Source organism: Helianthus annuus, chromosome 4 (assembly GCF_002127325.2).
Source record: "Helianthus annuus cultivar XRQ/B chromosome 4, HanXRQr2.0-SUNRISE, whole genome shotgun sequence".
NCBI lineage: Eukaryota > Viridiplantae > Streptophyta > Magnoliopsida > Asterales > Asteraceae > Helianthus > Helianthus annuus.
Genome location: NC_035436.2, coordinates 69,858,067 through 69,884,553, shown reverse-complemented (window position 1 = coordinate 69,884,553; position 26,487 = coordinate 69,858,067). Strand labels below are relative to the sequence as shown.

Genomic DNA, 26,487 nt, shown 5'->3' with positions numbered 1-26,487 from the left:
TTACATATTTTCACTGTTTGTCAACTTTAGTCCCACAAACTCAATCTTTCACATATTTCGAGTTTAGGACACGTGTCTATATATAATTGGACACGTTTTTACATGGTGTTACAATCACTCTGTCTCTCTTTTTTCTCATTCTTTTTCATCCTTCATTGAGATTCAAAGACCCTAATCTAGGTCCTCTGTAGCCACCAGATTTAAAATCAAAAACCCTAAATCTGATTATATATTTCACGTTGTCGATTCTTCTCTCAAAGGATTCCGGTCAGCTACGGTTTCCTCCGCAGCAACTGGTGGTAATGGTTGATGATAACAGAGATGACGGTGGTGGTGGTGGTGGTGGTTATGGCTACGAATACGGCGACTGTGGGAACAATGTTAAATATTGTATACATCTGTTCGGTTGGTGATTGTTTAATATTTGATGTTTTATACCTAAATTTATTTGATTATTATATTTTAATTTATTTACTGTATGTTTAAACAGGAAGAGATGAATCGACAGTTGATGTGAACCCTAACCTTACTTCGGGTCGTTAAAGATTCTAGTTGATTTGACAATTGCAGCCTGTTTGTTCATAAATAAAGCATATCAATTCTACAACAGGAATTTTTATAGTTTTCATAAACAATTTACATAGTTGTTATGCTAAGATGTTTATGGTCATGATCTGATTTTGAAATTGGTTTTGTTTATGCTTCATATCACGTATGTGTATGTGCATTTTTTGCTGATGATTACTGCAACATATCTTTATAATACACGATACGTTAAATATGTTGGGATCTTCTTATTTGTGATTCATTTTGAACATTTGCTTAAAAATAGTTAGAATCATGCTAATAGTATGAAAGTGATTATAGAAATTATCATGAATCATCTTTGTTTTGTTTTGATTTAATTTATTCTCATACATGATGAATTTTGGTAATTATTTATGTTTTAAATTCATTAGTAACTTTCATCTCTTAGTATCTTCTAGGAATTCAGAGGTTATATTTTTGAAAATCATTGGACGATGTTAAAACCAAAGATTTCAAATGAAAGAGGGACTTTTAACTCATGGGCGTGTTCACCTTCTTCTATTGAAAGGTCTGTATCACCACTAATTTTCACTTCCTCTTTTAGTTTTGTTAATTTATTCAAGTGTTAATTTACCAGAACACCATGTTTTATGGGTATGCCATAAAGAATAGTGAAATGAGTTGGAAGTGGCATTGTTGTTGTTTCATAAGCCAATATCTATGACGTTCATGACTTGAAATTTATGTTTTCCTGTTTTAACTAAACGAATTAGTTGATTTCATAATATGTATTGTTTCTGATTCATGATTAACAATCTTTGGTGTTTATCTTTCGTATCATGTATGTGTATGTTCATTTTCTGCTGATGATTATTGCAAACATATCTTTATAATGCACGATAACTTAAATATGTTGGGATCTTATTATTTGTGATTCATTTGGAACATTTGCTTAAAAAAAATAGTCCATTTACACTTGCATTAACTATAAATAAGTTTACTGACTTATATTTACTTAACTATTATGTTGAATAATACTGAATTTTAGGGTTTCGCATTGGTACACTAGACTGTATGTTTGTTTACTGATATGTACAGATTCTGGATACTAGCATGTACTTTTTGTTTTCTTTTAAGAAGTTACAGTTATATTTAGGGCTTCAAATGATTATATTAAGTTTAGAATCACATAAGAAGTTAAGGACTCAATTTTTTTATCATATTAATATCTCAAAATTATACATGAGATGAGTTTGATCTCTTAATATTCAGAATCATGCTAATAGTATGAAAATGATTATAGAAATTATCATGAATCGTCTTTGTTTTGTTTTGATTTAATTTATTTTCTCAAACATGGTGAATTTTGGTGATGATTTATTTTTAAATTCATTACTAACTTTCATCTCTTAGTATTATTGCAAACATATCTTTATAATGCACGATAACTTAAATATGTTGGGATCTTATTATTTGTGATTCATTTGGAACATTTGCTTAAAAAAATAGTCCATTTACACTTGCATTAACTATAAATAAGTTTACTGACTTATATTTACTTAACTATTATGTTGAATAATACTGAATTTTAGGGTTTCGCATTGGTACACTAGACTGTATGTTTGTTTACTGATATGTACAGATTCTGGATACTAGCATGTACTTTTTGTTTTCTTTTAAGAAGTTACAGTTATATTTAGGGCTTCAAATGATTATATTAAGTTTAGAATCACATAAGAAGTTAAGGACTCAATTTTTTTATCATATTAATATCTCAAAATTATACATGAGATGAGTTTGATCTCTTAATATTCAGAATCATGCTAATAGTATGAAAATGATTATAGAAATTATCATGAATCGTCTTTGTTTTGTTTTGATTTAATTTATTTTCTCAAACATGGTGAATTTTGGTGATGATTTATTTTTAAATTCATTACTAACTTTCATCTCTTAGTATCTTCCAGGAATTCAGAGGTTATATTGTGGAAATCATTGGACGTTCTGAAAACCAAAGATTTCAAATGAAAGAGGGACTTTTAACTCATGCGCGTGTTCACCATTTTCTCTTGAAAGGTCTGTATCACCAGTTATTTTCACTTCCTCTTTTAGTTTTATTAATTTATTCAAGTGTTAATTTACCGGAACACCCTGTTTTGTGGGTATGTCATAAAGAATAGTGAAATGAGCAGGAAGTCGCTTTGTTGTTGTTTCATAAGCCAATATCTATCACGAACATGACTCGAAGATTTATGTTTTAACTAAATGAATTAGCAGATTTCATAATATGTATTGTTTCTGATTCATGATTAACAATCTTTGGTGATTAGTCAATTACACATTGATCATGATTATCATGAAAGTTAATGTTTATAATGCTTTGTTTATTATTATTTAATTATTTAATTCAATTTAACCTTAATAACATGACCTTAAAAATAACTTAATATAGCATGTATTGAGAGATATTAATATCATAAGTTGATGATTGTAGAAATGCTCTATTACGTATGTAATGTAGTGTAATGTAATGTAATGTAATGTAATGTAATGTAATGTAATGTAATGTAATGTAATGTAATGTAATGTAATGTATTGTAATGTAATGTAATGTAATGTAATGTAATGTAATGTAATGTAATGTAATGTAATGTAATGTAATGTAATGTAATGTAATGTAATACCAACCATCTTGCATTTTACATCACGTAATTGTTGTAACATCAAATTATAAGTAACGAATGTAATTTATATTTTGTTTTTATAATAACATTTATAATTTATAATTATAATTTCAAGTCAACTATCACTTAATAGGTATAAATTTCAAAATTTCGTCCTTCCTTTGGAATTTTCTTATAATTATGGAAACTGATCAATCATAAAAATTTATATTACCCTGTTTTTAATATTTTAGTGAAGGTTGATAATTATAATTAAAATTGAAAATATCGTTACCAAAATTATGTGCTCACCATCTGTTATAAATAAGTCTCATTTGTTATGTTTCATACACATCCCAGCTACTGACTTTGTATATTTTCGATATACATATCTTCTAGTATGAGTATTATGTGTTTCATTTTAATTCATATTTTTATTCTATTGTTCTGTTAAGATCTTATGTTTTTCATGGACTTTTCTTCATAGATTATTGTATATCATCATCAAGTTTATAATATTAATTTTTTTTATGAATTGCAGAGATGGAACAGGCTGCTATCACACTTCTGACTAATGTTGATCTTAATGTTGATGATTATACTATCAGAATCCGCATAGTCCGGCTATGGACAAGAACTTCCTTCAACAATCCTAGGAAGATTTATTCTACGACATGATATCCATGGACCAGGAGGTTTTTTTTAGGCCAATGCATACGTTATTTTCAATTTCAATTTAATGTGTTACTTTTTATATTTAATTATAAAACGTTGTGTTTTAGGGCACGAAAATGCAGGCATTTGTTTTACAAAAAACACTACTGCTTATGAGCATTTGCTGAAAGAAAATCAATGTTTAACTATTCGTAATCCTTCGATGGGGGAAATATTCAGAAAGTTAAATATGTTCATAGTTCGTTGAAGATCAATCTAAATGACAACACTACTGTCGAAGCATGCAACGAGCATGTTGGTGCTGAATGGGGATTTGATTTTTCTCCATTTGATTCTGTTGTGGATGACCCTGATGATGACGGCAAGTCTTTCAAAAGCCCGATTGGTACTTTATTTAAAAATGTGTTGTTCATTTTTAATATTTTAATATTTTAATATTATATTTTTATGTACTTTTAATTACATTATTTTGTATTTTTTAGATGTTATTGGTTTTGTGATTAAGTGTCTTCTGGCAGAGGATAAAAGTGAACATAATAACGGCAAAGACGAGAATAAGACTACCTTTATTCTCGAAGATTTGCGGTACATTCTTATATATAACTACATTTACTTATATATTTGTCCCATTTTATGTATTTTACAACTACCAACTTAACTATTTAAACGTTTTGTTGTAGACACCCTCAGATTTACGTGACCTTATGGGGTGGTTATGCTGATCAGATTTTAGAATTTGAGAAGAACCATAAGGATGAAAAGAATGTTGTGGTCGTTGTTCAGTTTGGGAAGTACAGATTTTGTGGAGGTATATTCTATACCGTCACTTTGACTTATCATTCAAGTACACGTATATAATTTATTCAAGTTGTGTTTTTATTTACATGTTTCTTTAAATAAACAGGTAATTTGTTTGTCTCCAATTTGTATACTGTAACTCGAGTCTTCATAAACACTGAAGTAAAAGAGATTTTGGATTTTAAGAAAAAGTTTGTAATCTTATTACCTTTTTATATAATATCTTTTACATACGTATTATTGTCACATACATTATTTTTTCTTACAATTTCCTTGCTCAGCTTACTGCTTCAACGTCTTCCGGTTATTCTGGATTGAGTTCTTCTGCTATGAAGTCAACAACTGACGAATATCTATCTGATTTTTCCTTTAGTACGATTGGAGCATTAAGCGAAATATCCCAAGTATTGTTACAAATTTTTATTGTTTTATTTATTATACCTATTATTTGTAACTATCAGAATGTACTAAACTATATTCTATGTATACAGCAAAAGTTTGTTATTATCCTGGGAACAATTAAGAGTTTTGCATTAGAAGACTCATGGTTTTACAATGCATGTAAAAGTTGCAACAAAAAGGTTCTTACCAACACTATTTGCAAGGACAAGCAAGATAGAACTGAAGGATATGATGAAGTAACTATCTTGGAATGCCAGACTGATCGGTGCAATAAAAGGACCGTTGTGTCTGTTCCCAGGTTAATTTACTTGATTAATTTATTATCCTAAAAATATTACATGATCATTAACAAAATCTTATTTAAAGTTTTGACAGGATAAAAGTTCTAATACGTGTTCAGGATTGTACCGGGATTGTCACTTTGACGTTGTTTGAACGTGAAGTTGTTAAACTGATAAAGGTTAACGCAAACCAGCTTTTGGATAAAAACATTGAGGTAAGTTATATCGTGGGAATAACATTTCGTTACTTGCTTTATACATCTTAATGTTTATATGTTAAACTGGTATGTTTATAAATTATGTCTCAAAGTTCCCCAATATGACACTCTTAATGTTTATCAAACAGTTAGCCAGTGACGGTAACTTTCCCAAAGAGCTGAAGGCATTGTTAAATCAGAGGTTTGCGTTTAAGATAGCCATAGGTTCGTTTAACATAAAAACAAAACAGATGGCTACTCAGTGTCTAAGTTGACTGAAAATCCTGCAATCATCACCGATCTTGATAGGCATTTTGATGCTTTCCGGGTTCGACATACCTTCTATACGTTAGTTGTACTTTTTTGTTATAAAAAATTATATCACATTACAACATTCATTGAAACATATGAAATAAATACAGCCTGCTGATGATGAACCTTTAAATGTTGTTCCGTCTGATTCAAATCCAACTATTAACATTCGTGTTAAGGTCTGTCAAACGAATTTTGGAATTCACTATTGGTTAAACATTTTCTCATTCAGCTTCTTTTATCAATTGTTTTTTACCTTTTTAGTTTTTATTTACAGGATTCTGTTTCCCGTACTGGTGATGAAGACACTCCGATGTCTAATTTGAACAATAACATGTTTACTACACCCTCCGGACCTGATAATAGTTGTTCTGTGAAGATGCTGGAGAATGAACTTAAGCGTAATTTGGATGCCGTTTATGATGTGGATTTATGTTCTTCTCAGTCGTCAACTAAACCGCGTAAGAGTTATGGTGAGAACGATGAAGACTCGAATGTGAATGTGGGGCTTTTGAAGCCAAAGCTTGAAAAGTAGTCTCACGAATCTAATAGTCATCTCAGTGTTTTCGAACAATTTTCTATGTTTTTTTTCTTTCAATCGTATTCAGAACTTTTATGCCATTAATTGATGTTGGTTTTTTACCCACTATGTGTGGCGGGTTATCTTTATTGTCGTTTGTTATCGTTATATCAATAAGAGATGATATTATTAGTTAGCTTTTGCATTTTTTTATGTACGTTGATTTCTAGTTATTTTACGTCGGTTTTTTTATGATTATCATTCAAAAGTTTTATGTGTTCACTTGATGTTAATTTGTTACCGACTATGTATATTGTTTTTTGTTTATTATGCTTTTTCATTGTTATATCAGTGGAGGATGATATTATTAATCATTTATTGTGGTTTGTGATATATATATATACATATATATATATATACATATACATATATATATACATATATATATACATATACATATATATATACATATATATATACATATATATATATATATACACATATATATATATCAATAAGATATGATAGTGTTGATCAGCCTTTGCATTTTTTTTATGTATGTCGGTTTACATTTATTGTAGTTTGTGATCTTTATATTAGTAAAGAGATATTATTAATTATCCTTTGTATTATTATTTTATGATGAAATTGATTTGTGTTTGGTTTTTCAAACTATGTTTAATGTTTCAAGGTTTTGATATTATATCCTTTCTTAACATGAATAACAAAAGACCTTCTTATTATATATTGTTTTTTTCATTTTTTGTAATACAGCATTTGCAGTAATGTGTTATTCTCATTCGTTTTATCGTTTTATAATATTTCTAATTTTTGTCATGCATCTATTGTTTGGTTGTATAATGGTAATTTAGGATAACATAAATTACGTATCAATTAGTATCTAATAGTATGAATGATAAGAATCTCATACTTAACTGCATTTAAACTTGATTAAAATTTTGGGTTTTCGTATTCTTACATCGTATCACATCATAATTTCAGGAATGTCTAAAAGAAAAAAACAACCACTGCTCATTTGTATCTTACAATACAGGAAAGGAAAACGTTTCAAGCGGTAATGTCGTAAATTTAACACTCGAATCCGCTTTCATTAAATTTTTTATGTACAGGTTTAAATATAATTTAATCATTATAATTACAGATGTTTCAGCCATCCTTCATACTAATCCACCCTCCAATATTACAACTGGTAAGTGGTAATACCATAAGTTATTATTTAAGGATAGATATTAGTATCTAATACATAACTGAACTTTTTAGTTCACGAAGAAAATAAACTAAATTTTATATATTGTGTTACCTTTGTTTTTTACTATGTATATGTTAACATTTAATTTAATGTGTTTTGCTAAACTTTGTATTTTTTTAATTCCTTTACAGTTCGTAGAGGAAGAAGGCCGTTATCGACCATTACTAACGGTACTAATTCACGATATGTTTAATTTTCCTGTGTTTGTACTTGAATATTAAGTATGTCTTTAGGTATTTTTTCCATATTTTTTTGTATATTTAAAACACATCAGTATTTTGCATTGTGACTTTAATTATTAATTTCTGTGTATGTTATTGTTGTTGTAGTTGTCATCCTCATTGTTACTTAAGATCAGGCAAAACAGAGTTGGAAAATAAGGAAAGTATTATTGGATAACAAAAGGTCTAACTTACATGGATGTCCATCACATTTTGTCCATACAATGGACACAACGACTGATTCGATACCAACTCCGTCTACTATTCCGACTGTTATACAAGAGTTATCGGTTTTATCGGAAGGTTAGTTATTATTATTCTTTTTTAATTTGTAATAGTCATCTTTCAAGTAACATATTTTACTAAACTTGCATTTCACAATATTGCTATCTATGTTTAATTTAGCCTAATCGTATCTTTTATTTTTATGCTTTCTTTATCTCCCAATATTTTCGAATTTGTATATATAGATAACAGTCGATTAAGGAAAGTAAATTTGAACAATAGAAGATCTGCTAAGAGACATAGGATATCAGATACCAATAGCAATTTATAGACCTCTTCTGATCTAGAAGCAACCCCAAATGTCATGCCTAATGGAACTGGATCATTCATGCCAACAAGTAAATACTTATTAACTTTGATATATGTCGATGTTGTTTATATTAATTAATATCATGAAGATTATTAAAAAAACTTTGTTTATATATCTTAATAGGTAATGTAAGATGTCCTACGAATAATGGTACTCAACCAACAGACGCTACTTCGGGTCATATTTCTTTTAACCTTACGTCATTCACTGGCACCTCCAGTATGCTTCAAAATTCTTCTTTTGAAAGGTAGTCATCCGGAAAACATAAGTTAATTGGCAGACCACGAATTACATCTCCAATACCAATTATGGATTTTACTACAGATCAAATTGTAGATCAAGATCCCTTCAAAGGTGTTTCAAAAGGTACATTTCTAATAATTTGTATTCTTGCCTCCATAAAGTATTAAATGTGTCGAATATATGTTCTTTTGTTGGTTAAATAACAGTTATATACTTTTTTATTAATTTTCGAAACAGATTATTTAGATCATGGTGACCAATGCGTTACTTGTGAAGTATGTAACGCAAAGTTATGGGATGCAGAAAAAGAAAAAGGAAGAAACAAGGATGGAAAAGTTTGTTATTTCTTATGTTGTTCTTATGGCATAGTAGAGCTTCCAGATTACAAAGATGCCAGAGGAAGTTATCGAATCCTATTTGGTAACAAAAATGAGGAAAGCAAGCACTTTTTGAAAAATATTCGACGTTACAATTCAATGTTCGCATTTACTTCAATGGGTGGTAAGGTTGATTCGACGGTTAACAGAGGCAATGCTACTTTTTGCTTTAGAATTAGCGGTGAGAATTATCATACAATTGGAAGTCTTATGCCAAACAATGGAAGTCAACCAAAATTTTGCCAACTATACATAAACGATACTGAGAATGAAATTTCATACAGGCAATCGATATTTAGGTAATATCCATTGCATATTGTTAGCATAAATCTATTTATTTACCTTAACATTTATATTTTACGACAATTTTAATAATATTTGATAACATTTTCCTAACAGTCGTTCAGATGATGCATCTAAGAATGATGTTGTTCATGAGATTAATGACAGGTTGCTAGCAATGTTTCCTGGTGAAGAAAAAGAGTATCTTAGCTCTGACAGTCTTTGTCCGTCTGAAGATGTAAATTCTACACAACAAAGAATATACTCTCCGGATGTGCTCAATGGTCTTAAAATATCAGACTTACCAAATCATAGGTTAGTGCTTAAAGTTGGTGTTCCAGTAATGTTATTACGGAATATTAACCAACGGAATGGATTGTGCGACGGTACAAGGCTACAAGTAAAAAAAGTTGTACAACTGTGTAATAGAAGTCGAGATAATATCCGGTGCAAATATTGGTAGTTGCACATATATACCTCGAATAAACTTGATCCCTTCTGATAAAAAGATTCCTTTTACTTTTCAAAGGAGGCAATTTCCACTGGCCGTATGTTTTGCAATGACGATCAACAAAAGTCAAGGTTTGTCGCTTTCAAGAGTTGGTTTGTGCCTCAAACAACCGGTCTTCTCTCATGGTCAATTGTATGTTGCCTTATCAACGGTGAAAACAAGAGATGGGGTCAAACTACTCATACTTGACAACAACGGAAAACCTACAGATAAAACAACTAATGTGGTATATAAAGAGATTTTCAACGAATTGTGATGTCTGCATATTGATGGCTAATAAAAAGTTTTTACATGATCCGTTTCAAGACGTGTATATATTCATAACATTTTTTGTAAACGACGATGATGAAGAAATATTATCTTTAATCAACCCGTGTAATACACGGGTCCTTAAGCTAGTTATTATATAATATGGGTGGGAGTTGGCTACAAAGTCCATTTTTTTCTACAAAGTGTAAAAAGTCATAAAACACCATAATGTCAACCATAAAACACACTTAAAACCCACAAATAACAAAGTGAAGATTACTAAAACACCATATATGTGGGTTTTGTGTTGTGTTTTGGATGATAAGGCTTTGATTATCGAATGACTAACATTATTGTGTTTTATGTTGATCATGTTGTGTTTTATATTCATAGTTCCACGATGATGTGTTTGAAGTTTTTATGGAATGTTAGGGTTTGGATATTGTGTTTTAGTGATCTTCACTTTGTTATTTGTGGGTTTTTTTAGTGTGTTTTATGGCTGAAATTGTGGTGTTTTATGACTTTGTACGCTTTTCAAAATGACTTTTTGTATAGGAAGAAAAAGTCAGTTTTAAGAAGTCAGGGTATTGTGACTTTTGAGTTGCTTATAACTTTTCCAAAACAAAATTACAAAATTACCCCTATGCCCTACACATATGAAATCGCTAATGGCCTGCTGTTTCTTTTCTCCACAGCCACCAGACATCACTCCAGCGACGTTCGAGAGCGAGTTCTCCACAGCGAGCTTTCCAGTTCCGGCGACTGGTTTCGGCCTGTTGTTTCTTTTCTCCACAGCCACCAGAAACCCCTCAAAGGTAAACTTGCTTCCACGTACTGTGTTCTTGACGATATATGTTCATTCTGTTTTGGAAATATTATTGTTACTGAGTCAAGAAACGTGGGTTTATGCAGATGTATCACTAGCAACAGGTGTTGCAGAAGGGATAATAAGGAACTCATACAAAGATCTGTATCCTCATTTATCAAAAATAATACCGACTTGGTACGCCCAGGAAGAGGATCTCAAGAACCTCTGTAGCCCATGAATAATAAATTTGATATCACAAGTTGTGATGTTAATACACATGAAAACAAACCATCAAGATGTGCTTAAATTCCAGGTTCATGTCCTCATCTTGGTCTCAATTTGTGTCTGGGTTGGAGTCTGGTTTCGTTTATGGGACTGTATTATTATGTCAACAAAAGTCCACCGGATAATTTCAGTTGTCAACTTGTGATGATTTTTGTTAGTGTCAAAATTTACTTTAGTTATATTGTAATCCAGACCAACTTTAACTAAGCCAAACACTTTTTAATATTGTGAATGGGTTGAAAATGACTGAGTTTTATAATACTGTGTTTATTATTATTATTATTATTATTATTATTATTATTATTATTATTATTATTATTATTATATAAACTAATGTTTTGATGATAATATTCTAAAACTTTGAAAGAATACATTTAAGATGTGGGAATGGATGAAACTTTAAGGGAAGTCATACTGATATAAAGCACAGGGAAGGAATCACTACAATGGGGTAAACACATGATCAGCTATCTAAATCATATAGAAGGCCCAGTCACTTCCTAAAGGTTTGTAAAAAAAATGTTAGATATGAAATCCATTTTCTTACTTTTTCTGTTTTAACTTCGTTTGATACATTACGTACCCGTGGGTAGAGTGATGGATTTTGTTACTCGAACGTTTATTTTTTTCAAAGGATTATTTCAACAATTTTAAGTTATATATGTCACACCCCAACCGATGGCGGAATCATCAGGGCATGGCACTGAGCGAAATAGATTGTCCAGAAGTTTCCACAACAACTATCATTACTATTTAGTTTAATTAATACGTCCCATACCGTATCCCAAATAGTAAAAACAAATTATTACAGATAACAACTAGTCAAATATTCTGTTCCGACAACTCAGATTTAACATAAATATAAAAATTGTTCAATTGCTTCTAAAGACTCGATCTGCAAGATCTACAGACAACTATGCTCTAGACGCTTATTCTAAGCTCGCCTTCCTAGCAGATAAGCATCCTAATTGCCTGTCACATACATTAAAATAAAGTCAATACATAAAATGTAAAGGTGAGCATACAAGTTTGATAATAGCATATAGAGTTCGAAATAGTTTACGCATAACGAGCACGTACACAGAGGAAAACGATGCATGTTAATTATCGACATGGATCTATCGATACCAATGACTGCGGGTTGACTGTCCGAGACAGTTCGCAATACATCATTACCACCGTAATCCATGCATGTAATTGTCCTTAACAACCCCCGTGTGAACGGATGCTGAGTCCAAACTATAGTACTACGTCGTTAAGGCAGATAGACAGCATTCCACGTGTAAACATAACAACAAGCATTCATTTAGTCACTTAATACATGCAGAACGGTTAGCGTTTAAATAATTGAGTAGTGTGTTCGATTGTGATTTTTGATAAGTAACGTATGTAACACCCAAAAGTGCTAAAGCAAAAAGGGTTCGAGTGTACTCACAGCGATTGATTGATGGATTGAAGGGAGCGCTTGAGAGTAGGTTTAGCCTGAATAGTTCGATAGTATAACGATGAGTAATGCGCTAAATGGAAACGAGTGATGATGGGTCGAACAGCTTGGTCGATCGAACTGTAGGTTCGATCGAACGGGGTGTTCGTTCGGTGAGACAGTCCGTTCGGACAGCCTGTTCGATCGGCCGGTAGGCTCGGTCGGTTGGACTGTTCGAGTGGATTGTTTCTTCCTTTGAGTAGGATGTGTTTGTGTATGATGGCTTGTCCTTTTGAGGTTTTCGTTGTGGTATTTGAGAACCTTGAAGTGTTCTTACCTTTTAGGTCGATCGATCGAACGGTCTGTTCGGTCGGCCGGCTTAACCGATCGGTTAGACACTTCAGTAGTAAGTCCTCAGCAGGATGTCACCTGATCGGACAGCATGTTCGATCAGGTTGCACTCCAATACGTCGAACGAGTTGAAAATCGATTAAGTGTTTGCAGCATAGTATCTCATGATCCGAAGAGTAATTCAACCCAAACCGTAGTTCGATCGAACAGCACTTCGTTCAATACTAGACTTCATGAAACTGTTAAAGTGTGGGGCCATGTGCTAGCCGATCGGCTGGCCTGGTCGTTCGGCTGACATGTCCGATCGGTTGGGCTGTTCGTTCGAACAGCCTGTTTGATCGGTCAGCATTCTGACCTGGTCGGCCTGTTCGTCTAACACTTGGCTGTTCTGATTGTTTGACGTTATATCGAGGTATTTTGACAACGAGCTGAACCATGGCAACTTCGTTCTTACTCGTTTCCCCTGCTCGGACAGGAATCACCCAATGTCCGGCCGGTGAATGTTTCAGAACGGTAGTTTAACGTTTAAACCCGAAATCGGTGGACCTCGTAGATAGAACCCGAAACTTGAACCACACCACCTATAGAATGATTAGTGAGTTGGCTCAAGCTCCGTTTCTACCGGTTTGAAGGCGTTGAGTGTAAAAGAGTTGAAAGAAAGTTGGAAATCCTTCTTTCAACCTTCACATCATGTAAATGTTCAGATCTGTGATAGATCTTAGTTTGTTTATGTGGAAATCGGCTAGATCCAAGTGATTCTTGGTGGATTGAGGCCAAATCATGAAGTTCTTGAAGAACGCCATGATGACATCATCCTAGAACACTTAGATCTTGATGATTTCACGGTTAGAAATCAAGATTTGAAAGATAGAAAGGTGTAGGACTGTGCATAGATCAAAATCGTACAAGATTTAGAATGAAATCTTACCGGGATTGAGAGAAATCTGAGAAATAGTGAAGAACACGAGCTGGTCGGTCAGAGGGTTTCCAAAAGTGGAAAGAATGACAATGACAGGCCTATTTATAGGCTTCCAAAAGGGGAAAGAGCTAGCCGATTGGCCAGGCATCCCGATCGGACAGCCTGCTCGATCGGACAGTTCGTCCGATCGGCTGGGCTGTTCGATCGGCTAGGAGCCTGATTGATTCACAGCCTGCTTTGAGCTTTCGGTGCGACGATTTCTGATATTTCGATTCCGATTGAAGACGATTCGAGTACGATAGAGTTTCCTATTCAAATTACTTTTAATCCCAACCACTATATCTACATACAAGCATCTATATTTCACGCTATCCTTTCGCTACCATTCATCATAATTCGATTTCGATTGAGTTTGATTGAGTTTCAAGTTTCGATTCGATCGATCACCACACATCACATAAAGTAAACACGCACAGGTAACACGTAAGGCACACACACACACACGTAACCTACACCAAATTCGCATGATTCGAGTTTCGAGTTTGATTGATGATTCGATTAGCTTGATTATTGATTGATTAACTTTATCGCATTGTTACTTCCTACTATTCACAGTCGTAAAGCGTTTAGCGTCGATTAACTTTCGATTCGTTCGATTACTTTGATTAATAACACTTACTCCACATAATACAAAACATAAAACATAGAATAGACTAATTACAGTCAAAGAAGTCAAACTTTGACTTTGACTTTGACATTCGGTAACACGGGGTGTTACAGCCTCCCCTTGTTTAGGGAATTTCGTCCCGAAATTAGGCTGAAAGCTGCACAGCACCGTGAATGATTTTACCAATTTCTCGCTTCAGATCTTCATTTGAACAACTGCAGGTACTTAGCCTTCATGTCATTTTCGAGTTCCCAAGTGAACTCTGTGCCTCGTTTGCCTTCCAATCGGACTTTCACGATTGGGATGCGCGAGCGTCTGAGTTGCTTGGTTTGGCGATCCATGATTTCGACAGGCTTTTCCACGAAATGCAGCGTTTCGTTGACTTGAAGGTCGTCGAGAGGTATAATCAGATCATGATCAGCTAGGCATTTTCGGAGGTTTGACACATGGAAAGTTGGGTGGACGTTCCTAAGTTCCTCCGGTAGTTCAAGTCTGTAGGCGACTTTTCCGATTCTTTCCAGAATCTTAAAAGGTCCAACATATCGAGGCGCTAGTTTCCCTTTCTTGCCGAATCTGACCACACCCTTCCAAGGTGATACCTTTAGGAGTACGTAGTCGCCAACGTCAAATTCAAGGGGCTTGCGTCTTCTATCGGCGTAACTTTTCTGTCTATCCCTGGCCTTTGACAAGTTGTCTCGAATCTGGAGGATTTTGTCAGTCGTCTCTTGTAGTAGCTCGGGACTAGTTAGTTGCGAATGACCGATCTCGTGCCACACAATCGGCGATCGACATCTTCTTCCATATAAGGCCTCGAATGGTGCCATTTGTATGCTGGTATGATAGCTGTTGTTGTACGAGAATTCGACTAACGGTAGGTATCTGTTCCAACTACCACTGAAGTCTATGACACACGCACGTAGCATGTCTTCAAGAGTACGGATCATTCTTTCAGTCTGTCCGTCGGCTTGAGGATGGAATGCGGTACTCAGGTTAAGCGACGTACCGAGAGCTGCTTGAAACGTTTCCCATAATCGCGAAGTAAACCGAGCATCACGATCCGAAATGATGTCACGAGGCGTACCATGATTACAAATGATCTCGTCGGTGTAGATTCGGGCTAGTCGTTCTACCTTGTAGTCTTCCCGTATTGGCAAAAAGTGGGCTGATTTGGTCAGACGATCAACTATAACCCAAATGTTGTCGTGACCTAATGGCGTGGGCGGAAGTTTGGTTATGAAATCCATAGCTATACTCTCCCACATCCATATAGGGATTGGAGGTTGTTCGAGTAAGCCAGAAGGTCGTTGATGTTCAGCCTTAACTCTCGCACAGGTCAGGCAACTTCCAACATAAAGGGCAATATCCCGTTTCATGCCCGGCCACCAGTACTTATAGCGAAGATCCTGGTACATTTTATCGGCACCGGGATGAATCGAATATCGGGATTTGTGGGCTTCGTCCATTATAATCTTTCCCAAATCGGTCTGCTTAGGGATCCAAATTCGGTCCAGATAATAGAAAATCCCATTGGCTTTGCTTACCAGGTGAGCTCCATCGTGATAGATCCTCTCTTTCTTCAAAGTGCGTTCATTAAAGCAAGCATGTTGGGCTTCGTGGATAAGGGTTTCGAGATCATGATGGGCTTGGGTATTGCGAATACCGAGAAAATAACTCCGTCGGCAGAGTGCGTCGGCAACAACATTTGCCTTGCCTGGGTGATAGCGAATCTCACAGTCGTAATCGTTAAGAAGTTCTACCCATCGGCGTTGACGCATGTTAAGTTCCTTCTGATTAAAGATGTGTTGTAAACTCCTGTGATCGGTGAAGATCGTACACTTGGTACCATACAGGTAGTGTCACCAATTCTTCAATGCAAAAACAACTGCGCCTAGCTCGAGATCATGGGTTGTATAGTTCTTCTCATGGATTTTGAGCTGACGAGATGCGTAAGCTATAACCTTGTCCCGTTGCATAAGAACACAGCCAAGGCCAAGGTTGGAAGCATCACAATAGACAATGAAATCGTTGTTTCCATCGGGCAACGTGAGAATAGGAGCATTGCAAAGCATATACTTGAGGGTTTGGAAAGCAGACTCTTTTTCGGTTCCCTAAACAAAAGGCTTGTTTTTATGAGTAAGGGCGGTAAGCGGCACAGCGATCTTAGAGAATCCTTCGATAAACCGTCGATAATAGCCTGCTAGTCTGAGAAAAGAACGAACTTCGGACGGGTTATTAGGCGTAATCCATCTCTTAACTGCTTCAATCTTCGCGGGATCGACATGAATACCTTGACTATTAACGATGTGACCCAGAAACTGAACCTCCTCTAGCCAGAATTCGCACTTGGAGAACTTGGCATAGAGTTGATTCCCCTGAAGTAACTCGAGAACCAAACGTAGATGTTGCGCGTGTTCGGCTTTCGATTTGGAATAGATCAAGACATCGTCGATGAACACAATGACGAAACGGTCTAAAAATGGCTTACACACGCGATTCATCAGATCCATGAAAACCGCGGGTGCGTTAGTTAAACCAAAAGGCATGACAACAAATTCATAGTGGCCGTATCGAGTACGAAAAGCGGTTTTGGGGATGTCTTCCTCTTGAATGCGCAATTGATGATAGCCTGAACGTAGATCGATCTTCGAGAAACACTTGGCACCTTGCAGCTGATCAAATAAGTCGTTGATTCGAGGTAGAGGATAACGGTTCTTGATGGTTAACTTATTCAACTCCCGATAGTCGATGCACATCCTGAACGACTCATCCTTCTTTTTAACGAAAAGGACTGGTGCACCCCAAGGAGAGGTGCTCGGGCGAATAAAGCCTTTTTCGAGTAACTCCTGGAGTTGGTTTGAAAGTTCCCGCATTTCGTATGGCGCGAGTCGGTAAGGGGCTTTGGCTACGGGATTAGCTCCAGGAATGAGGTCGATACGAAAGTCGATATCATGACTTGGCGGTAGTCCAGGAAGATCATCAGGGAACACCTGAGGAAATTCACGAACCACTAGAACGTCCTTGACTTCTGCCTTCCTTTTCTTCTCCTTCTCTGGAACTACAATGTTGGCCAAGAAAGCTCTGTATTCCTTGCGGGGATATTTTCTAGCTTGGATGCATGACATGAGCTTGAGACCTTTCGAAGCTGTTTCACCGTACACACATAATAGATCACCATTCGCGAGCGAGAATCGAATCATTTTATCAAAGCACACAACTTCAGCATAGTTTTCGTGAAGAAAGTCCATGCCTACTATGATGTCAAAGCTTCCGAGTTGCATTGGAATAAGGTCGATAGGGAAGATATGATTGTTGAGCTCTAGGGTACAATCACAAAGAACAGAGTTAACGGCGACAGTTCTTCCAAAAGCGACTTCGACTTCGAATGACGAGGGGAGATAAGAGCGCTTACGACTAAGGAGCTTCTCGAATTCAAACGACACAAAGCAGTTATCGGCTCCAGTATCAAACAAACACGATGCATAAATACCATTCACAAGGAACATACCATTAACCACATTGTTGTCAGCCTGGGCCTGACGAGCATTGATGTTGAAGAATCTGGTACGGGCTGCTTGCTGCTGCTGTTGAGGCGGTTGCTGCTGCTGTTGGGGCTCTTGTTTCACCACCTTGTTCGGGCACATGTTTGCAAAGTGGCTAGGGTCTCCACATGCAAAGCAGACTCGAGCATTGACCGCGGGTGCTTGAGCTGCGGGTTGGCCTTGAGGGGCTAGGAGTAGAGCTTGATGAGCTGCGGCTTGAACTGGGCTTGACGAGGACCATAGCGACAGTTCGCAGTGAAATGACCATAGAGATTACAGTGACCGCAGAAACGACAGGCAATTCCCACCATATGATGATATGAGCATGTCGGGCAGAGCGGGTGGGGACCTATGTAAGCACGCTTTGCTGGCGGTGCATTGGTCACTGGAGCTGGTCGGTGATGAGACTGCTGCTGAGCCGGTACGGCTTGCAGAGGGGCAGCAGTTGTTGTAACAGCACAGTTCTTGTTGCTGGAGCTGCTGTTGTTGTGCTTCTTCTTTCGGCGTGATGACTTGGAGGGTTGAGCAGTGGAGTCGGCGGTCGCTACTGTAGTAGCTTGATGCAGAGACTTGGATGGCTTATCCCAGAAACCAGACTTTACCCGCTTGTCATTGATCTCGGCGGCAAGCAAGTAAGTCTCCTCGATTGATGATGTCTTGGCGGCATGAACAGAGTCGGCAACACAATCAGGCAGAGCTCGAATGTAATTCTTGATGTCCATGTCTGGCGTCTTGACTTGATCGGGACAGATGATGCTAAGCTGCTTGAAGCGAGCAGTTAAAGCAACGTTGTCTCCGTCCTTCTGCTTGATGTTCCAAAACTCGTCCTCCAGCTTTTGGCGTTCATGGGGAGGGCAGAATCCGTCCATCATGATGGCCTTCAGCTCTTCCCAAGTCAGCTCATAAGCTGCATCATTCCCGCGTTTGTTTCGTTCGGTCGTCCACCAGTCTAGGGCTCGGGACTGGAAGACACCAGTCGCATTGAGGGTATGGAGATTTTCAGGACAGCCACTTTGGCGCAGAGTGACTTCAACCGAATCAAACCATTGAAAGATGGCGGTAGGGCCATCTTCTCCAGTAAACTCTTTTGGTCCGCATGCCTTAAACTGTTTGAAGCTGAAAACGGTCTTGTTAGCATCTTTAGGAGCATTGGTTCGCGACTCCTCAGATGATTTGCTGACGTTTTCATACACCTCGCTCACAGCTTTTGCCACTTGCTTGGCGATGATAGCAGCGAGACGCTTGTCTCTCTTTTCTTGGCGAGTAAGAGGGGTTCGGTGTCCAGATGACGACATGGTCTGCAATGGACATTGTCGTAGGTCTCAGACACAACAAATCGAATCTTACCTTACACGTCTACTACTTACTAAAGCTCAGGAACACGATAAGGCATGAATCACATAATCACATAGGCACAAAACCACAGATTCACGTAATCACAGAAGCACATAGAGCACAGAATCACAGAAGCACATAAACACATAAACACCTACGCATTTAATCACAGATGCATTCAGAATACAGAAACCTATCCTTCCAAGTTCGCGTGTCGTTCGAATATAGTGATCGCGAATAGCATATCGAGTAGTATAGCATAATCATAGCATAATTTTGTCTAAAATTGCAGCGACTTGTTAGCGTCTTGAGATAGAATAGCAATACGAGTCGTGTGTGTCGATCGAAGTGATAGCGGAAATCGAATAACTTTCAAAATTAAAACACGTAAACAGACAAGTACACTCAAAACACATAAAATCAACGAGTTATCAGAGTTGGCAGTTGCAAGCTCATAATTGAAACACATAAAATCGAGGAATAGATTGTCTGCGGCTACTAGACATCGACTACCCAAAGCGATTCGACTATTCGCAGTGGACTTGTCGTCACTTTTTTGACTTTCGGGTTCGCGTTGCTGCCTCGATTCTTGGGCATTCAACACGCATTCCTTAGGTCATACTTGTGAGTTCAGGTCGTTGGAGTCCCTCGAGGCTTTGGTGAGAAAATAAAATCCGGAACAAATTGTCAAGGTTAGGGTCTCACCCCTAGCTTAGCAACTTCTTCCTTGTTTTAGTAAAATTGAGGAGATTATTCATCAAAATATGGATTTCACTCCTGATTTGGTATAATTCTCCTTGTTGGTTTTGAGAAATTAATGAAGAAATCATTGATGAATTGATAAAATCAGCATTGACCAAGCAATTTAGTCGAGAGTTTGCGGTTTTCACACCTATTCCTGACTAAAACGCTTGACTCTATTTGATTATTCGAGTGTAGTGATAGCGAGAAATAGCTGGGTATAGCACATAAGCTTGGTCTGTTGGTTCCTAACTATAGTCTAGGTCTCTACGACAGCGACCCGGACTAGGTCGTATCTAGCCTAATTCCCTATAGTTATGGCTCTGATACCAATCTGTCACACCCCAACCGATGGCGGAATCATCGGGGCATGGCACTGAGCGAAACAGATTGTCCAGAAGTTTCCACAACAACTATCATTACTATTTAGTTTAATTAATACGTCCCATACCGTATCCCAAATAGTAAAACAACTTATTACAGATAACAACTAGTCAAATATTCTGTTCCGACAACTCAGATTTAACATAAATATAAAAATTGTTCAATTGCTTCTAGAGACTCGATCTGCAAGATCTACAGACAACTATGCTCTAGACGCTTATTCTAAGCTCGCCTTCCTAGCAGATAAGCATCCTAATTGCCTGTCACATACGTTAAAATAAAGTCAATACATAAAATGTAAAGGTGAGCATACAAGTTTGATAATAGCATATAGAGTTCGAAATAGTTTACGCATAACCAGCACGTACACAGAGGAAAACGATGCATGTTAATTATCGACATGGATCTATCGATACCAATGACTGTGGGTTGACTATCCGAGACAGTTCGCAATACATGATTACCACCGTAATCCATGCAAGTAATTGTCCTTAACAACCCCCGTGTGAACGGGTGCTGAGTCCAAACTATAGTACTACGTCATTAAGGCAGGTAGACAACATTCCACGTGTAAACATAACAACAAGCATTCATTTAGTCACGTAATATATGCAGAACGGTTAGCCTTTAAATAATTGAGTAGTGTGTTCGATTGTGATTTTTGATAAGTAAAGTATGTAACACCCAAAAGTGCTAAAGCAAAAAGGGTTTGAGTATACTCACATCGATTGATTGATAGATTGAAGGGAGCGCTTGAGAGTAGGTTTAGCCTGAATAGTTCGATAGTATAACGTTGAGTAACGCGCTAAATGGAAACGAGTGATGATGGGTCGAACAGCCTGGTCAATCGAACTGTAGGTTCGATCGAACGGGGTGTTCGTTCGGTGAGACAGTCCGTTCGGACAGCCTGTTCGATCAGCCGGTAGGCTCGGTCGGTTGGACTGTTCGAGTGGATTGTTTCTTCCTTTGAGTAGGATGTGTTTGCGTATGATGGCTTCTCCTTTTGAGGTTTTCGTTGTGGTATTTGAGAACCTTGAAGTGTTCTTACCTTTCAGGTCGATCGATCGAACGGTCTGTTCGGTCGGTCGGTCGGCTTAACCGATCGGTTAGACACTTCAGTAGTAAGTCCCCAGCAGGATGTCACCTGATCGGACAGCATGTTCAATCGGGTGGCACTCCAATACGTCGAACGAGTTGAAAATCGATTAAGTGTTTGCAGCATAGTATCTCATGATCCGAAGAGTAATTCAACCCAAACCGTAGTTCGATCGAACAGCACTTCATTCAATACTAGACTTCATGAAACTGTTAAAGTGTGGGCCCATGTGCTAGCTGATCGGCTGGCCTGGTCGATCGGCTAACATGTCCGATCGGTTGGGCTGTTCGTTCGAACAGCCTGTTCGATCGGTCGGCATTCTGACCTAATCGGCCTGTTCGTCTAATACTTGGCTGTTCTGATTGTCTGACGTTATATCGAGGTATTTTGACAACGAGCTGAACCATGGCAACTTCGTTCTTACTCGTTTCCCCTGCTCGGACAGGAATCACCCAATGTCCGGCCGGTGAATGGTTCAGAACGGTAGTTTAACGTTTAAACCCGAAATCGGTGGACCTCGTAGATAGAACCCGAATCTTGAACCACACCACCATTAGAATGATTAGTGAGTTGGCTCAAGCTCCGTTTCTACCGGTTTGAAGGCGTTGAGTGTAAAAGAGTTGAAAGAAAGTTGGAAATCCTTCTTTCAACCTTCACATCATGTAAATGTTCAGATCTGTGATAGATCTTAGTTTGTTTATGTGGAAATCGGCTAGATCCAAGTGATTCTTGGTGGATTGAGGCCAAATCATGAAGTTCTTGAAGAACGCCATGATGACATCATCCTAGAACACTTAGATCTTGATGATTTCACGGTTAGAAATCAAGATTAAAAAGATAGAAAGGTGTAGGAGTGTGCGTAGATCAAAATCGTACAAGATTTAGGATGAAATCTTACCGGGATTTAGAGAAATCTGAGAAATAGTGAAGAACACGAGCTGGTCGGTCAGAGGGTTTCCAAAAGTGGAAAGAATGACAATGACAGACCTATTTATAGGCTTCCAAAAGGGGAAAGAGCTAGCCGATCGGCCAGCCATCCCAATCGGACAACCTGCTCGATAGGACAGTTCGTCCGATCGGCTGGGCTGTTCAATCGGCTAGGAGCCTGATCGATTCACAGCCTGCTTTGAGCGTTCGGTGCGATGATTTCTGATATTTCGATTCCGATTGAAGGCGATTCGAGTATGATAGAGTTTCCGATTCAAATTACTTTTAATCCCAACCACTATATCTACATACAAGCATCTATATTTCACGCTATCCTTTCGCTACCATTCATCATAATTCGATTTCGATTGAGTTCGATTGAGTTTCGAGTTTCGATTCGATTGATCACCACACATAACATAAAGTAAACACGCACAGGTAACACGTAAGGCAGACACACACACGTAATATACACCAAATTCGCATAATTCGAGTTTCGAGTTTGATTGATGATTCGATTAGCTTGATTATTGATTGATTAACTTTTTCGCATTGTTACTTCCTACTATTCACAGTCGTAAAGCGTTTCGCGTCGATTAACTTTTGATTCGTTCGATTACTTTGATTAATAACACTTACTCCACATAATACAAAACATAAAACATAGAATAGACTAATTACAGTCAAAGAAGTCAAACTTTGACTTTGACTTTGACATTCGGTAACACGGGGTGTTACAATATATTTGTGTGTTAAGCCACCCGCGAAACTCGCAGGGTCTTAGACAAGTATAATATTTTAAACAACATCACTAAATCACTGTAGCTAATGTTATTATTGCAACATTGATTTTGTTTGATAATTAAAATTAAATTATACTAGTTAAATTCCGCCCGCGCGTTGTGCCGGGGACCCAATGACTGCAAAACGCGTGTCAGTAACGGCAAACAGATACCAAATATCAAAACATAAATAAAAATGTCGTGAAAATGATAGTCAATCCATCCTAAAAAAATCGATTTTAAATAACCTAATATATAATAATAATAGGACCCACACGTCCTACACGTTGAAAATTCAGCTGTTTTCAGTTCAGTTATTACGGTGCTAACACGTTAAAATATGGATGAGATCAGTACCTGTAACGGCACCGAATGTACCGATCCGGAAAATCATTGAAATTAGGTACCGGCACCGAAAATGCTCGATACAATACGGTATGGTATTTGAAGGTAAAAATCAATAAATATAGGTATGGTGCTAGACCGGTGTCGAACCGAAAGTAACGATTCTGAAAACGCCAAAAGGTGGGTACCAAATTGGTACCGAAAATGATTTGGTATAGTAAATTTGGTACCGATACGATACCGGTTTGATTACAGGATTTGATACGATTTGCTCATCAATAATCTAAATATCCAAGTTAATTTTACATGCTACAATTCATTCATTACATAAAAAGACAAAAAATAAAGCAAAATAAGTTGTTGTGTATATAAAACCTCATTCAAACGAAATACAGTTTACTTACTGTGTGTATGAAAAGTAATCTAAACTGTGCAATTACTTGCATTGCTATTTGCTACAGGATTTGATGAGCTCGGTACCAACCGGTACCGAAAATACCGTTAGCGAAATCCCAAAAAATGGGTACCGGTACCGAATATACCTGGTACAGTACGGCTTGATACGGTCGGTACTGGTATGGCACCGGTATTTGAGGGTAATACCCGATGAATATCGGTGCCGAACGGATACCGAAAATACACTCAGTTTGGTAAATTTGATACCGGTACCGGTACCCTATACTATTCATTCATTTCTATTTTTATTACTTCATTCAATACTCATTTTAATATTTATTTATTATTACTATTCATTCACTTCTCTTTTTAATATATAGGTAAATTATAAATTCAATTGTCAGCAGTTGCAGTATAATTTATTTGTTGTTAGGTTTTTCTAATTAGGTTTTTATTGTTTTTTTAGTTTTTATTTAACCTCTTTATAAATAATTATACGTGTTTGATTAAATAGTTTTACTTTCCTCATAAAGGTTTGATTAAATAGTTTTATTTTCCTCATAAAATTCGTTCATGAGTTTTTTTTTTATTTATAAAAACTACATGAGAGACATAATTTTTTTTTAAAACGAACCTGACTGGTACCCATTGATTTTTTTTTTAAATTTTTTTTTTACAAAAACTAAATACGTTTCCATTTAAAATTTATTAAAAAACAGGTCAGGCTCTGCCACTATACTAGTTAATTAAACCATAACTTCAGATTCAGCAAATGACCCTGCATGTCACAATCTCGACTTGCGACACAGGTGGCCGTTACGAGTTGGTAATCTCCGGCACGTGGGTTAGCAACACCACGTCACCATTTTTTTCATGTATTTCTTGCATTTTATTTTGTGTTTGGTTGTTTTACACATCTATATTTTGTAGTTCCATGTTGGTCTTTACCGTTAGGTTCGTATGCGAATTCCCCGCCGCAACACATGGAGGAAACCTAGTATATATAAAAGATAAAGATGTTAGCTACATGAACATTTTAGGCTTTTGATTTTGACAACAAAACTTTTTGATTTTTATAGGATTGTCACATAAGTTTGACTTTTTTTAACCTCATCTTCATAGCTTTTAGTATTGATACTTATATCTCATAACTTTTTAAAAACTTTGAAAATTATCATATGACCCCTTGGAGTTTTACGTGCTTATTTTCATTTAGGTTTTTAATTTTGATCACAAATTTTTTGTTTTTTTATAGGATTGCCACATAAATTTGACATTTTTGAATCTTACCTTCACAACTTTTAGTAGTGATACTTATAACCTCACAACTTTTTAAAAACTTTGTAAATTATCATTTGACCCCCCTCGAGTTTTACGTGATTATTTTAATTTAGTTTTTGATTTTGACCACAAAACTTTTTGTTTTTTTATAGGTTTGCCACATAAGTTTGACCTTTTTTAATCTCACCTTCACAACTTTTAGTATTAATACTTATATTCCCATAACTTTTTTAAAAACTTTGTAAATTATCATTTGACCCCCTCGAGTTTTACGTGCTTATTTTCATTTAGGTTTTTGATTTTGACCACAAAACTTTTTTGTGTTTTATAGGATTGCCATATAAGTTTGACATTTTTAAACACCTTCACAACTTTTAATATTGATACTTATATCTCCTTAACTTTCTAAAAACTTTGCAAATTGTCATTTGACCCCCTCAAGTTTTACGTGCTTATTTTCATGTACCTGTTGGTATAAATTCAAGTTGTTTACATTTCGACGTAGTTTTTTTTTCTCAAAAATGAGTCATGTCAAAGTGCTTATTCTTACGGACGTATTAAATTTTTGTACGTTTTCACATAAATTTTGTTGGGAAATGAGTAAGGTCGTATGTAATATGTTTTTATTAGACGGTATAAAATCGAGTTACTTTAATATTAATTAGAGTTTTTGTTGGGATTGAACCCTACCAGAGGAACAGATAATGAAAGCCAAAACCGGATCACAACAGTGGACTCAAAATAAGCAGTTGTTTGCACTAGGCTTTCCCCTTGATAGTGGTAATCTAACATCTGATAGATCTTAAGTACTGCTCACTAGAACAACTGATGAATCAAGCACTGATGAAACTCTAAAGACTGCTGGAGACAAACACTGTTGCTCTATCTACTGTCGTTTCCTAAGTACTGCTGAAGACACAAGCACTGCTCATTCAAGGACTGATCACCTTTGAAGAAAGCACTGATGCTCAACATCAGTGCTCAGGCTACAACAGCGGAACGTGAAGCAGTAGTTTTCTCTTGTTATGTATTGTACTTATAATCAGTTGTTAAACATCAGTAGTTTGTATAGAACAGTGTTTAT

The 26,487-nt window shown here is 36.4% G+C and overlaps 1 protein-coding gene and 1 long non-coding RNA gene across 2 annotated transcripts; both read left to right on the top strand.

Annotated features, from left to right (window-relative positions):
- Positions 1–302: 302 nt before the first annotated feature.
- Positions 303–6,391, top strand: LOC118491509 (replication protein A 70 kDa DNA-binding subunit D-like). The gene is made up of 12 exons (XM_035989346.1): positions 303–405; positions 3,733–3,809; positions 3,974–3,988; positions 4,086–4,251; positions 4,349–4,451; positions 4,547–4,674; positions 4,771–4,859; positions 4,946–5,068; positions 5,156–5,364; positions 5,442–5,562; positions 5,967–6,035; positions 6,134–6,391. Exons 1-12 carry the CDS (start codon positions 303–305, stop codon positions 6,389–6,391), a joined length of 1,461 nt encoding a protein of 486 aa, XP_035845239.1.
- A 4,408-nt stretch (positions 6,392–10,799) lies between these two features.
- On the top strand, positions 10,800–11,097 carry LOC118491301. The gene is made up of 2 exons (XR_004891154.1): positions 10,800–10,939; positions 11,037–11,097. It is a non-coding gene; the product is annotated as an uncharacterized LOC118491301 (long non-coding RNA).
- Positions 11,098–26,487: the final 15,390 nt, after the last annotated feature.

Excerpts from the sequence above, each read along its gene's own strand:
- LOC118491509 (XM_035989346.1), top strand. The coding sequence starts at position 303 with ATGGTTGATGATAACAGAGATGACGGTGGTGGTGGTGGTGGTGGTTAT. Across the intron at positions 406-3,732 it reads ATATTGTATACATCTGTTCG|AGATGGAACAGGCTGCTATC; the intron begins GTTGGTGATTGT and ends TATGAATTGCAG. Across the intron at positions 6,036-6,133 it reads CTATTAACATTCGTGTTAAG|GATTCTGTTTCCCGTACTGG; the intron begins GTCTGTCAAACG and ends TTTTATTTACAG.